Below are 15,968 nucleotides of genomic sequence, written 5' to 3' on the forward strand. Positions count from 1 at the left end.
ATAAAAGTTAATAATAATTAAAATATTTTTAGTGAACTCCTGTATACTGGTTATAAATGTTAATTTTGACCTTACAGTGGCTGTTCCATTAAATGTAATAGCCACGCTTTATTTTTATCGTTAAGATTTGTGACGATTGCATATGGAATATCATCATATCCAGGTGAAGTATCACTGGAGTTTCGTAGAACGTGACTGAAGTTGACGAATGAGAACGGTACATTATAAAAAACGTCGTTTTCCGTTACAGAGTTTAGTATTTCTTGCTTTCATGAGATGCAAATGAAATCGATGTGATGATTTTCATTGGTACTCACAGTTTCGAACTGATCGGCCAACAATTCAACTGCAGCTTGTTGATCGATTATGACGTCACCGTCGCTTTCTTTTTCTCACTAATAGCTATATTTATTTCGACGTTCTACCATGGTACACTGGGTTTCGTCAAAGTAGCGGTGGTTTTAGGAATGTTTTCCTCCGCTGAATTTAAAATTGCCCGAGTTGCTACTTTTGTCTTCATCGCTGTTTCCAGTATAACTCGGCATAACGACGTTGTTTGTGTAGCCAGTCCAGTAGGCACGTTTAAGACACCATCACCGAATAAAATTTTTTGTTTTTGCCATACATTTGTTTTAATTATAATTGGAAAGTGTTCGCTTCCATGAAAGTGTTCATCAACGTTCCAGTCCAAGGAAAGCGACAATGCTGGACTGCAAAATGACAAATTATCGCCGAAATGTCACAGTTTCGTATTTGAAAAACGTTCCTGTACCTTTGTTTAACAGGATTATCTCGGTGTTCGACATAAATTCTTTGATGTTGCGCCCCCTGCGTTCCAATCGTTGTGAACCCCAAAGTGGGATATGCGCATTCAAATCCCCTACCAGAATTATCGGTCCAGGGAGTTGGTCTATGTTTTGCAGATCATCAATGCTCTAGTTGCCGTCTGACAGATATATGTTACAGACGGAGACTTCAACCGGAGATAATAAACGTATAGCTTCTAACGCAGTATTTAGTTAAATTCGTCGAAAAGGCAGATGCGAACGTACAAGAGTAGCAACAGAAATTTGCTTGCCGATCAGGCACAACATCTGTACGTATTACATCATATCCACGTAGATAGAAATCATGTTCTGGCTTAAAGTGTGTTTCTTGAAGACACACGCATGTAGGGTTGTGCTCATTTATAACTAGTAGATGCTCAGACAGATGAGACACTACCGTTAACATTTCATTGTATTATATTCTCCATTTCTTTTATAAGCGTTCACCTTTTTGCCATCCTTTCTCCTATTTTGTAATTGTAGTACAACTTGGGTCACTTTGTGACCCCACAGAACCGCAGTCACTCTCTTCACCTGAGACTAACGTAGTCTCAGGGTTTGGCAGAGTTGCGCCCTGTCTAAGAATGGGATAAGCTGGTTTCGGCAATCCGGTCGAAGATGCATGAATTATAGCGGCACCGTCACGCCTTGTGTCGTTTCCATTCTCTCTCAATTGACTACAACAGAGGTATTGCTCTTCTGCACCTTCTGTCCTTTTGGTGTTTGATTCCCTCGTGGGAGATCTAGAGGTTCCAGAGGACATTTGATTTTTGATAAACTCGATGTTCCTGTATTATCAGCTTTAGACTGCTTCGTATCGTTAAGTTCAATCTCATGAGAAGAAGACATGAGAAGAACAACATGAGAACATATCAACAAGAAGACATGAGAAGAAGAAGGTAACACTTCTCCATCCCTCCTCATGTTCAATCGCCTACATGCGATGACGCCTTGCGATGCCATTTCACTAAAAATCTCCTCGTCACTACAGTTAAGTAAGTCACGACAAATTACTACTCCTTTGGAATAGTTGAGTGTGCCGTGAGCTTCGACAGTAACACCAATGTTCGCCAATTGTTTTATATGTAATAATTTCGCTGATTGTACGTCGTTCAGTGCTTCAATGAATTTGTCGCGAGTTCCTTAACTGTGACGAAGGGACTGATGTTTGAAAAACCGGTTTCCTTTCCATCGTTTCTTTTAATAACAAGATATTTGGTCGAGGAGTTCCTTTTGATTGAACTATCGGCGCCTGTCGTAAATCTACACCTTTCTTCTTCTTCGACGATGACGTAGAAGCAGGAGAGACTTCAGAACGAGGGCGTTTGCCCTCAAGATTGTCCGGGGTTACCGAACGCGGATTTAAATTTTTAGCATCCATAAAATGTTTTAGAAAATTTCGTCTTCCTAGCTCCCCACCCACCACGGAGCCACATATTTGGGACGCCATCCGGACGCCAGGGCTACCAGAGAGATATAGATCCCAATCCACCCCAAACAGGAAACTAGTCCTCTCAAGATATCTCTGGCTCTTACCTGTTTACTCGTTTCCTCCGCAAGTGGAAGGTTCAGCCAAACGGTTCGTAAATGAGCCGATTTACTGGCAGTGGTTAGCAAACCGGCCTCCTGTTTAGCCAACGTAGAGGAAAAGCGCTGTGTTGCTACATCCAACCGTGGTTTTCCACACCAACGGCGAGGTTTCACTCAAGCGCCAGGATCCCCATTTCTAGCGACATAGGTCACCTCAAACGGCAAGCACGCAGGGAAGTTCAGTCTCGAGATGAAAAATGACCATGATCTATACTCCCATGACGAGGCCATACAGAATGGACTTTGACCATAGCTCCGTTAAACGGCTTGGAGTTTTGTACAAGTCTTAGATAAGTACGAAGCCGTAGTCCTCCCCGGATGTGTATCGTAGATGTTACTGATCCGGACGTGGAGATGGATTACCTCGGGGGATTATTATTATTATTTTTTTTTTTTAAGTTTTAGGGGCTTCGACTACTGTGGGGTTAGCCCCTTCCACAACATAAAAGAAAAAAGAAAAACATACTATTCCTTCCTAGTACTAAAACACTAGCCACATAGTCAAAAGACTTGTCTTGTCAATAAGAATCATCTAAAATTCTGACTCGTTATAGAACTAAAACCCAAAGGACACAAAATGGCAAGGGTGTAAATTGTCCTTGCCACTTAAAAAACAAGAAATCATTTCTTTCAAAACGTTGTCAATTAATTCAAATTTCATATCTAGTAAAAAAAACTCTATTATTATCATAATTCCAAAACATCGATATATAATTATACATACGTTATGACAAGAATGTAAAGGGCTTTTGTCACTTAATATCTCGCATCAAAATAGACATATATAAAAATTATTTAAAATGTACTTATCTATAAATTATCCATAGAAATATAAAATCAATTTTTCTTTAATTTTATCGCTTCGGTTTTCCTTTCAACCATCCTTTTTTAGTCCTCCATGTTGACATTCATTGTGTCAGAGTCCTCCGAGACGGAGTCTTCAGTTCGCCCGCCGTAAGTCTCGGAGGATCCCTTGCTCCCGGCGTCGGATGACACCGGCTCCGCTGGCACAGACAAAAGTACATCGCAGTCCATACTGGATGCACTTACAGCTAATGTTCGTGGGGCGGTCGATTGTCTCGTCTTTTCCGCTAACGGTCTCTGTATTTTCGGTGGTTCAACTATCGGCTTTTTAAAATCCTCCTTTTCCAAAATCATAATTTCTATTTTCGTTATCCCTCGGTTGGAGTTTTTACTTCCTGTACCTTTACTTTAGTTGGTTAGTTTTTTTTCAGTTACTGCTTTAATTGGAGAAACAGATTTCGGCTTTATTGTGCTACTTTCAACAGGTCTATCTACTTTCATCTGTATAGGACTTCGGACTAATTTCTCTTGATGGAGGACTCTTCGTTTTGTCCTCGATTATACGTTCAATCATCGTAGCTAAGGCTGGTGTCAATTCTGCAAGCACATCCTGTGATTTTATAGAGGCTGTAGGAGCTGCCGCAACTTGCGCATACGAAGTTGGTTTTGGTGTCCTGGCAAGCACAATTTTTCTTGCATCGAAGTAGCTACTTTCTGTGCTGTCTTAATTTCCTGAACAGCTACCTCTTGGTTGTAAATAGGACAATTTCTTGACCTTGCAGAATAGTGTCCATGGCAGTTGACGAGATAGAGGGATCCCTGCACGGGTCATCTAGGGGCAACGGCTCACCACACACGCATATCTGTTTTCTTGTGCACCTTGCCGCCGTATGTCCGATTTTCTGGCACCCAAAATAACGTAAGGGTGTTGGAATAAACGGACGCACATCCAACCTGTGAAAACCAGCTTTAATCTTCTCAGGACACTTGGGTTTGTTGAAAGTAAGCACATGTAATGCGGAGGGTTGAACTTCTCCATTCTGACCCATGTTCAATCGACGGCATGCAACAACACCTTGGTTATGTAGTTAATCAACAATTTTCTCTTCTGTGCAGTTTAAGAAATCCCTGCACACGACAACGCCCTTTGAGGTGTTCAAAGTACTATGAGGAGTACCTCAATGTCCATGACTCCGATTCTTCGCTTTTAGCAAGCGCAGAGATTGAACGTCGTTGACAGTTTCTACAAAGAGTCCTATTGCAATTTTCTGCGTCTCCTTTACCGGTCCTCTAGCAGCTTCCATGATGCCACGAGCTACATGAAAGGACTAGTTTTCGTAAAATTGCCGTCTTTCCTCTTGATAACCAAATATTTCGGTACTGAACCAATATTCTTTGGTCTAAACTTCTTATATGTTTCCTTTTTCTTCTGTTCTAATTCTATGATCTCTTCCTTATCACTGAATTCAACACTCTTTCTTCGCTTCTGTTGTGAAGCCAAAGGCTCTCCAGAATGAGAGTTTTTACGTGGACCCTCTGCCACGTTAGGTGTGGATCATAATTTGTCCATAAACCTAAATTGTGCCAGTAATAGTGTCACAAGGTGCGGGCAGAGAGACGGTTGGGCATTCCCCTGATCATTGATCCTGCATGCTTTCCCCTAGTCAGCCGCCTCCCGCAAATTTGACCCGGGCCGGGGACGCAGGTACTGCCTGACCCACGATACCAACATTCCAGGGCTCGCACGTAGCCGTAAGGCCTCCGATATTCTTACCCATGGAACAATCCCTGCCAAAGGCCGAAGTGACTGACTCACGCTGGACGGCGCAAGACTTCGGCAGAGCAAGCTCACAGCAGCCCACCCTCAACCTGGCTCTACAACCAAGAAGAGCGCAGAGCGATGGGCACTCTCCGTCCTCACTCCATCCAGCATCGGCAAACAGATCACCGTCATGCCTCCCACCACCACTGCAAGCAGCGAAATCGAGAACAACCGCATGAAGTCTGATTCGAACCGATGTGCCTTCCCTTGTAAGATATAAATATTTCATTAATTAAAACTTTATTTGGCCATAACTCGGGAACCAATGAAAATACGTATCACTTATAATATATCATTGGAAAGCTCTTAATATAGGCTTGTTACTGGAATTAAGAAAAAGTCTAAAATCCAAATTTTGTAGGGATTTTGAGCTTTTTTGGACACTTTTGGTTCATAGGGATTTTGAGCTTTTTTTGGACACTATTGGTTCAGTTGATTGCAATCAAAAGGGGGAGTGCATAACTAGATGTTACAACAGTCCTAAATCCAAAATTTCAGAATCCTATGGCTAATTGTTTTATGCCAAATGGATTAGACAATATGTCAAATGGATTCGGTCCATTGGCCAAACTAGTCCAAATGGATTCAGGGGTAGTTAAAATGGATATTTCTGTTAAAATCTGAAAACCAAAATTTTTTGTGATCACAATACTTCTTTTGCTTCGTACAAGGAAGTAAAAAATGGTAGAACAAAAAGGAAAGAAACAGGTTTTTTCATTGAAGAAAGAATGTATTTATTGTTATTAAACTTAGATTTCAGAATTAGGGAAAACATTTAACATTTTTCCAGCATACTTCACCATTTTAAGGAAACAAAATCCGAGAACATTAATACCATTGTGGCAAAGGACTCTTCTGAATTATGATATTATAGGAGAATGTTTAAAATTAGTTGGCATAATATAATTCAAAACACTTTGATTAAACATTAATTAAAGAAAACAGAATTGTCAAGAGAACTAGATAGATAGATTGATCTTATATATTAAGCTAACTACAGTAATGTTAAATAATGGGAGTAGGTGTGAAAAGTAAAAACTGGATGGGGTGGAAGAAGTTACAATTTATGAAGCAAATAAATAAAGAACAAGGTTGGTTTGAATATGCTGAAGTTAAAAATTGATGAAGAATAAGATGAAATGAAGTGGATAAAACCGTCAAGTTACTAGTTATAATAAAATAAAATATTTCGTGAAATGAAATTTACATATAAAACTAAATATAATCTATAAAAAATATGTTCTGAGAAGAAGTTAACATAAAGCAAAAGCAAGCACAAAGATAAGTTTTGTAACTTTCTCCTTAAGATAGAGTGTATGGTATTCAATTTTCAAAACTTGTCAATTAAAAACCTGTATGTTATAGTTGTTAGAATTCAGACATTTGAAACAAAATATTTGTCACAAAAAGTAGAATCTTTTAAGTTATAGATTTATTTATATATTTTCCCAATATACCCAAGAGCTTGTAGAATACAATAATGAAGGGTTTGTTGACAATTATTATTTAATGAATCCTATCTTAATTTTGTATAAAATTAAACTATGCCTGGATACTTCTTGGTTTCCTTAATAACTTTGCAGGTTTGATAGATTTATTATTCTTGATAATCTTTCTCATAAAAGTTTTACAATCATGCCTTCAGCTGTTGTGTGCTGTAGATTTAAAATTATTCCTCTTTGTAGCAAAAAAATAATTACCTCCAACAGACTTAAATTAAGTGTCTGAGTGCACCACTTAAATTTGTCTGTGATTCACTTGATTTGTGATGTTTGAGTTCTTTACAAGTTTTGTATAAACACCTCATCCTTGTATGTTTCATTCTAAGTTCAGTTTTGCAAGGTTAATTAGGGATATTTTGAATAAATAAAAGACTGAGCTGTATATTTCAAAATTAATAGTATGTTCAATTTTAGTTGCATTAGTAAGTGCATCACTGATAACTGATGTTTTCAGTAATAACTGTTTTTTAGTACCAAAACATTATACTCTTTTTTTTGTATTTACATCCTCATATTATAGACTTTTATTGTTTAGGTTTAAATAATTTGAAGAAGTTATCATCTATTAAGTTAATTAGGTTTCTACGTTAAATAAAATTCTGAGAATTCTTGAAATGAAATCTTTTCCAATAGATTTTGAGTTTAGTGTTGGTATAGATAAATATTTCATTTCTCAGGTTATTTTAAGCCCTGATATAAGTACATCAAAAATAGAAAGTTAATCCTTTGGGCTACATGGTTCTTCAGTGAATCTCATTGTAATTTACTGAATTTTAATTTATAGTACATTTTTTACAGTTTTAAAAAATAATATCATGTGTTTACTTTGTTGTAAAGGGTCTTGTTTAAGTAATTACACAAAACACAACAAAAAATTACAGGCTATTTATTTTATAACTTATTTTTTCAACTGCATATATATATATATATTATACATATGCATTGAAATTTACATTTATTAGTGACTAACAAGCATAATAGTTAACACTAGTAAAAATAAATTCATAAATAAAAACAAATAATTTCTAACAGGAATTGTAAAATAAACAAGCTGCTGTATTGAGGTATTGCTATTGAGCTTGATGATAGCCCATAAGTGTTGAAGATTAATTTGACATTACTGTATATAATTAAATATTTTTTTCTTTTTTACTTATTTCAGATGCCCTTTGTGTTTGGCTGGTTTCCCGTCCCCCTGGTTGCTGGAGCAGCATACTGCACTTCAACATGCTGGCCAGGTGCCCCGTGCTATGACTCTTAGTCCAGCTTCTGGAATTTCTTCTGAAATGAGTGAAGAAAAACCATTTCGTTGTGATCAGTGTGGGCAGAGCTACCGTTACCGTTCCGCCTATCTTAAACACAGAGAACAGAACCATCGGGCTCGTCTACCAGCTGATAAATTATTTACTTGTGATGTTTGTGGCATGCAGTTCCGCTATTTGAAATCATTTAAGAAACATCGTTTAAATCATGCTTTAGAAAGATTGCATAATCCATTTCACCGTCCAGGGTCAGCAGCTTCTGATTATGGACGAACTGGAACAGGTGAAGCTACCAGCAGTGGTGGCAGTGGTAATGGAAGTGGAAGTGGAAGTGGCAGTGGTAGAACGGATGAGGTAACCAGCTCTAATGAAGCAGTAAGAGGCCCATCAACAACATATTTTCCTCCTGAGCAAGATGATACTGTAGACTCACTGGCATTGACCCTAGGTAACAATGAAGCATCTCTTCTTGGGCTCCTCAGACTCGGTGCTGATGCAGATAGACAACGTGAAAGAAGATCTTTTGCTTGTCCATTCTGTGGAAAATGTGTACGATCAAAGGAAAATCTGAAGTTGCATGTTCGTAAGCATACTGGTGAGCGCCCATTTGCATGTCTCTTTTGTGGTAGAGCTTTTGGAGGGAAAAGCGATCTGACTCGTCACTTGCGAATCCACACTGGTGAGAGGCCTTATCACTGTGAAATGTGTGGCAAGTGTTTTGCTCGTGCAGATTACCTTTCAAAGCACCTAACAACTCATATACATAATTCTCATTCTCACCATCAACGTTAACTTTAATGAATATTAGCTTTAATAATTATATTATATAAATAAATTGAATTTTAATTAACTGGTATTCAAAATGCGTATTTCTATTTGAAAAATAATGCAGTAGTTAAAATATTTAATTGTATATATTTCAGATACGTATAAAAACATTCGATAATAAAAGTATTTACTTTTTATAAATGTGGCAGTAAAGTGAAAAAATCTGTAAAGTTATGTATAGAGACACGTAAAACTATCAATTTATTGTCACTTGTATTATTGTGTACAGTATTTAATTACTTATCTGCGTAATATAGATAATATATAAATTGTATACCTCAAGAAAAGTTTTATCTCAAAAACAATCTAATGTCAACCGGATCAAAGAATTTAATTATCGATTACAGTATTGATTTGCTCATGTGCTTGATGATTAAATTAGCTCATTAATGGAAAGTGTAATCTGACTGATTTTATTGAGTTGACGTGTAATCGCTATTAGATACTTAACTTCAAGTACAGGATTGCATCCGACATACCCTATATACAGACAATCGACTGTGTCAATCAAACTCCAAGATTAATAGTATATAAATCTACCTCTACTAACACACAAATATATAATTGTAATACATTCAGCTCTACCTCTTAATTATGTTTTAACATTCATTTACAGTAATAATTATATTATGTCATCAAACGTATGATAGTCAGGGCTAATATTTTAGTAATTCGTAAGCTGTTGACATATTTTCAACAAAGTATTGATAAAATAAAACAAAAATCAATAGTACAAACAAACAATTATGTTTTTACTTTAATGTATTTCAGTATTGTAGTTGAATAACACTGCAGAATTTAACCAAAAAGAAAAATACTATTACAAATTTGCTGTAAATTGGTCAGAAATAACCTACATTAAAATATTATGTTTTGACCAGTATAACCTATGAGACCTCAATTTCTTGATAAAATAGTTTCTTATTACTTAAAATAGATTATGATGCACTTGATAGTGCACCTTAAGATATGTTTGTGTTTCTTAAATTACTAATTGTGAACACAATAATTACAATATTTTGTTTTTACTGAAAATCTAACCATAATTTTATTGTGATAAAAACCATACAAATCTTTACTTCATAGATCTAATTAAATTTTAATGTAAATAAAGGAAATAAGTGATTTTGTTATAACATCTTAAAACTCTTATGTTTCATAAATAAAATATTCATCTAAGAGATGATACTGTTCCAATATTTTTTTAAATAATTCTATAATGTTAAAATGAATTGAGAATTAAGTAGACAAGGACTTTTACATTGTATTCTATGGTTAGATCATCGTCAGTATCTATTGTGAATTTATAATATAGGTTTTACTTACTTGTTTCTTTTTTTTTGTTTTTTTTTTGAGAGAGAAATAATTTAATTTTTATATTGGGAAAATCTCATCAAAAAAATAAATAATTAAAGAAAACAATAGCCTTGAACTTTTAATTTTTTATTTTATTATAATATTAAGGAAGTTAAATAATTTTTATTGAACAAAATTTATGAGCTGCTGAAGTGCTGTTGTTGATATTAACCTACCTCACTCTTAACCTCTCATGGTTTTGGAGACCTTCAGTCCTTAAATTTGTTACTGCATTTATAATTTATTTTTCATTTGGTATACTTGGTAAAGGGTTGATCCTAATTAGATCTGATAATTAATATATTTATTCTAACCAATCATAAATACGAAAATCTTAAAAAGATACAATCTGTAAAATAGTAATAGGAAAATATTTTAGGTTCGTTTTCGCTTTTTATAATATACTGTTATGTAAGATATTTTTATCAAAATTAACCCTTTTACTTTCATACGAGTGTAAAAATTCAAAAAGTAAAAACAACACAACTTTACATAAGCAAACACTTAACAAATGTTTAATGATGAACTGTACTTGAATTCTATTGAAAATAATTTCATGTTTGGTTCTAAAATGTTCAGTATTTTTTAGTGAAAATACATTTTTTCAACAAAATTTAATAAAGTAAATTTATTCTTGTTTGCAGAAAACTTTTCTTCAAGCAATAATCATTTTTAAAATTATGTTGATTTTAATTAAAATTCATTTTGAAAATCTTTTTTAAACAATATAATTATTTTTAAATCTGTATTTTAAAAATTAAAACGGCTAATTATTTAGTTTTCCACTCTTTGCAATTATTAATTACTCCCATGATGTAATTTGTCTAGGCACATTAAAGATCTCTGACAAGCAGTTTCATTTCTTTAAAAATTTTTATTTTCTGATCAAAGAACAGGTTGATTGCATGTTTTATTTCTCATATATTTCATTGTCTTAATTGTTTCTAAGAGAAATCTTCTAACATCAAAATATTATTAAAAAGTATGGTGTATTACAATTCTGTTTTTTAGTAAATGTAATTATTAAAGTTTATCTATATTGTTTTCTTAATTCTGATTCCATAACTGTTGATAGTAATTATTATATTCTAACAATCTAAACTCTGCATTTTTAACAATAATATAACATTGTAGTTGTGGATTTTTTTAAGTTCACTCTGATTTAATTGCTTTACTGTTGTGAATAACATGAATGTCTCCGAAACTTAATCATCTCAGCAGTATGATAATCTTTTGAAATACACTGTGAGCAGTTAGTTTCTTAATTTTTCTTTCTGAAGTTCTACATGTCACTGCTATTCATTTTAATACAAAATGTAATTTTTCAGAATAACACATTCTATTTTTTTATATAAAAATAAAATAATTTTGATACAGTATTCCAATGTTTCTATGTTTTCTCCCCCTCCCTAAATAAAAAAAAATATTTGAAAAGCATTTTTATCAAGGTAAAGAGTTTACAGTTATTCTATAAACAAAGAATAATGTAGGTCATGAAAAAAGAAGATGAGCATAATATATTACTACCACATTCTGCATTGTCACTTGATTTATTTTGGACTACCTATTAGTTAAAGATGTGATGTAAATGCTTCTCTAAAGAGAGAAAAATGGGTGTTATTTAATGATTATGTTGAATAATTAGATGACAGCTTTGCTTTAGAATATTGTTTTTTATCAGATGGAAATTTTTTGTTTGATACCAGTACAGTATTAAAAAACTGGTACTAGTTATTTATTATTGACCAGTATTTATTGTATTTCTATTCTTATTGGGAAAATTCTAAGACTTTCATAGTTTTAAATTCAAGTAGTTCATTATACAATTAAAATAATGATATATTTTGATTATTGTTTGAAGAATTTTCTTAACCCTTGAAACAATTCTACTGTTAGTATTATGCTAATGACATAATACTAACAGTTAAAATAGAATGTTTGAGAATTCCTATGTCCAGTATTGATTTAGTTTCTGTTGATTAATTTACCACCTTAATAATTTTGTGCATACATAATATAATGTTAAATAGGAATGATATAATGTTATAGTGGCTAATGGCATAATGTTATTGTAGGATATGGCAAGATGTGTGTGATTTTATTAAAACTGAATTGTGTGCTGTATTCAATGTTAACAATTATTTTATTTAATAACTTTTAACAAATTGTGTTTAAATTAATATAGTTTAGCAAAATAATTGTATTTTTATACTTAAATAAAATTCAGAATAGCTATATATTTATAATTAGTTTTTTTTATTATTAGTATTTTATTAATTATCTGATGGAGAAGAAGATATGGCAGAAGAATCTTAAATGTGGCTTTTATAAAACATTGAACTGCCCAGTTACTGCCAGTTGCTAAAAAATAATAACAATAATTTCTACCTCTTTAGTAAATTCACATTTAACACTGTAATACTGTTGGAACAGTCCTGAAAATTAGTGGTTTTGTTTTACAATTTAATTCTGTCTAATAAAATTGCTATTAATATTAGATTGTAGCAGTATCTAATATGTACTTTTTCAAAATATCTGTTTATGTGGACAAGTAATTAGATTATTTTTTAATATTTCTGTGATATGTTTTGCTTTATAAGATGTTCTGTTAAGAATATTTATTTCCTTATATTTATAGTTAATAATGTTGAATCTAGATATTACTTTTAATATTCATACAAAGTATTAACTCAAATAATCTGTAACCTCAGCTATGTTTGCATTGTTATAAAGAACTATAACTGTTATGGCAATAATTTTGTTATAAGGAACTATTTGGTTACAAGTAAAATATTTAATTACTTGCTGAGAAGCTTTATTATTTATCAAACTTTTCTGTTAGGAGCAATACTAATTCATTAATTATTTCATTTATCTCTTATTATGTTTATTAATTTCTCATGTAATTTCTATAAAATGTTGAGTAACCATTGTGATAAAATTTATCTCATTGAAAAATTAATGGTAAATTTCTGTGACTTGTTTCTTCACTGTGCAAAGGAGGTGTTTATATCCTCTCCTATGAAAACTGAGTAACAAGCTTTATTGGCTTATATATTACTTATTATTGTCCATATTTGAAATAATATATAATACCCATTGCATTAAGGTTCTATACATAGACTGCCTTTAAACTGATTAATGTATATTAATTAAAGAAATCTAGACAGGAATAAAATGGGACTAATACAAAAAACAAAACTATATCACGATTTATTTCATTCATTTCTCCTATTGCCTATATATTTTAGTAATTTTGTACACGACTACTTTTTGACCTCTCTCTTGAATTTTAGATACAAACCTTTCAGTTATTAACAGGAAGTAAACATTTATCATTGTATTTATAATGGAGTCTATTATCTACCAGTTTTCAACTAAGCCTTGAATACTTCTCTTATCTGAGAAGCAAGGAGTGTAAACTGTCGCAGAGGCTATTTCATGTGTTCTATTAAAAAATTTAGACTAATGCCTGTTTTCACTACATTAACTTTTTCTTGGCCAGGTTATGGCAAACCTGAAATTATTACATTGCACTTAATGGTATTCTTGAAAATATTACTAAATCTACAATTTCACATTTTTTACTTAACTGGGTTCAACCAACAAAGTAAATGTAGAGCACAAAAATATCTTGGATTGCTACCAACAGGAGTACCATGTACACTTTGTGAAGATGCTGTTTAAAATTTGAATAACACCAGTTATGAAGCAAGGTGGTTTAATGTGAAACACTTCATACGCTATCATTTCAGTTAATGCTTTATTGTTTTTTCTGTCCGTTATTATGATAAAATGTTGTGTACTAGAAAATCAATGCTTTCTCAACTTTTTTCTCTTTATTATTAAGTTTACTTGTTCTTTGTTTTCGTTGTTGTAAACATAAAAAATAAACTAGTTAAGGTAGTAAATATTATTAGTTATCGATACTGAATCTTATAATTATACTTTATGAGATCATAAAGTGATATTCATAGTATTGGCTATTCAGGATAGCATTTATTTTTTTTATTTTCTCTGTTGTGAACTCAGACATACTACATACATATTAATGAGAAAGATGAAGTGAATGAAAAATTATAGCTAAATATATATCACAGTTGTTGGGAATTAAGCCTAAGACAGTCAAGGTTATTTAGCATGCTAATCATTAACCTAACTGTCTTATTTATCTTTTTAGTTTAAAACTATTTAGCATGATTAAAAATTAATTTCCCAAAATTCTATTTAAATAAAAAATGTATGTATATACTCATAAAATAACTATTAAAGTTTAAAAATGAAATTTCCTTTAATAACTGTCCAGAAAACTGATTTTAAAAATTGAATTATATTTTTTTTAAATCTGATCCTTTTTTAAAATCATATTATATTATTTTAAAATCCTATCATTCAATACAGTTCAGATTGTTTTTTAAATCTGAATTATATTGCAATGAAATTGGTAATAAGTAAGCAAGTTTTTTTTTTTTATTTTAGGTAAGCAACTTTTTTTTATTAGCACACGTTGTTAAATAATTTATCATCAGTTCTACAAATTTTTTTTTACTTCAGGTTAAAGTAGATCAGTTATACACTAAATGATCATAGAAGTCATAGTCATTTGAATGACCTTTTTTTAAATAAATTTTATTTTAGTATACAAACAGAATCTAGGTACCAAACCTAACCCACCTGGTTAGTCTAGTGCTGAAAGCATCTTCCCAAATCAGCTGATTTGGAAGTCGAGAGTTCCAGCATTCAAGTCCTAGTAAAGCCAGTTTTATACGTATTTGAATACTAGATCGTGGATAACGGTGTTCTCTGGTGGTTGGGTTTCAATTAACCACACATCTGAGGAATGGTCGAACTGAGATTGTACAAGACTACACTTCATTTACACTCATACATATCATCCTCATTCATCCTCTGAAGTAATACCTGAACAGTAATTCCTGGAGGCTAAACAGGAAAAATAAAAAAAGGTATAAAATCTGTTTTTAAGTAATTTACCTAAACAAGTCAATTTACAATGTTTATGAACATCAGTGTCATTAAAGGTTTTCAATAATGATCATGATGTACGAGTCCGACACTCCCCCACTTTGTGGGGGTACATAAATGGTATTTCTCTGCAACACTGTAAAAAAAAAATTTCAAGTAATTAGATCGCATTTGAACTGAAATTTTTTCAGCATCATATATGAAAAAAATAAAAAATAGTTTTTATTTAATTACAATTAAAGTGTTTTAAAAATGAGGTAGAAAAGTTCATATATTAAATCAGCAGTGTATTAAGTAATTGATGCGCAATCTTAGCCATCTTCATATAATTAAAATTTTTAGAATAAAACTGCACCTATATTTCAAACTCCTGTTGGATTTGAATCCCCTTTAGGCATGGTGGCATTCTTCTCTCGATAAAATAATTTGTCTGTGATTATTATTGTCTTAAATGAGCAGGTACTGTTATTGGGCTGTATCCGTATTATGTGTATAAACATAAAGAAATACTTATAGAATTACATAACTTCTAAACTTGCTTTTCCTATGAATTTTTGAATGCATTCTTACAAGATATTATACAGAAATACATATTAGAAATTATATATACTAAGAAATGTACTGTATTAAGAAATTATACTATATAAGAAATAATTATTTCTTATATATAGTACAGTATATAGTAGTATTTCTTATATAGTAGTTTTTTAAGAATATGAATATTCTTCTGAATTTTTATGTTTATACAACCTGCCTTGGAATTTTAGTGAAGAGATATTGGTCTTGAATTTTTGATCGCAATTGTATCTTGAAATGTGTTTGGTCATTGCAAGGAAGAAAATTATAAACAATTTTTTTTTGTGGCATCTAGCTGCTTATAAATCAATTTTGTTTCACTTGAATCTGGCAGTCCCCTTAATACTAATTCAAAGTACTGCCTGTACTAACTCTAAATTAAAATGGATTTTCTTAATCATGAAGCTATTTTTCCATT

General features: G+C 32.3%; 1 protein-coding gene across 9 annotated transcripts in view; it reads left to right on the plus strand.

Annotated features, from left to right (window-relative positions):
* Nucleotides 1-9,894, plus strand: part of LOC142332173 (uncharacterized) — a 231,092-nt gene extending 221,198 nt beyond the window's left edge. For 5 of the 9 annotated variants that reach the window (XM_075378458.1, XM_075378490.1, XM_075378496.1 and 2 more), the window contains one exon: nucleotides 7,708-9,890. In XM_075378458.1, the coding sequence (XP_075234573.1) occupies nucleotides 7,708-8,599 (892 nt within the window). In that variant the 3' untranslated portion in view covers nucleotides 8,600-9,890. Of the gene's footprint in view, nucleotides 1-7,707 lie in introns of all 9 variants that reach the window. The other 4 variants (XM_075378478.1, XM_075378465.1, XM_075378455.1 and 1 more) reach the window with 3 other exon arrangements.
* The last annotated feature ends 6,074 nt before the right edge of the window (nucleotides 9,895-15,968 follow it).

This window comes from Lycorma delicatula, chromosome 1 (assembly GCF_047948215.1).
Source record: "Lycorma delicatula isolate Av1 chromosome 1, ASM4794821v1, whole genome shotgun sequence".
Classification (NCBI taxonomy): domain Eukaryota; kingdom Metazoa; phylum Arthropoda; class Insecta; order Hemiptera; family Fulgoridae; genus Lycorma; species Lycorma delicatula.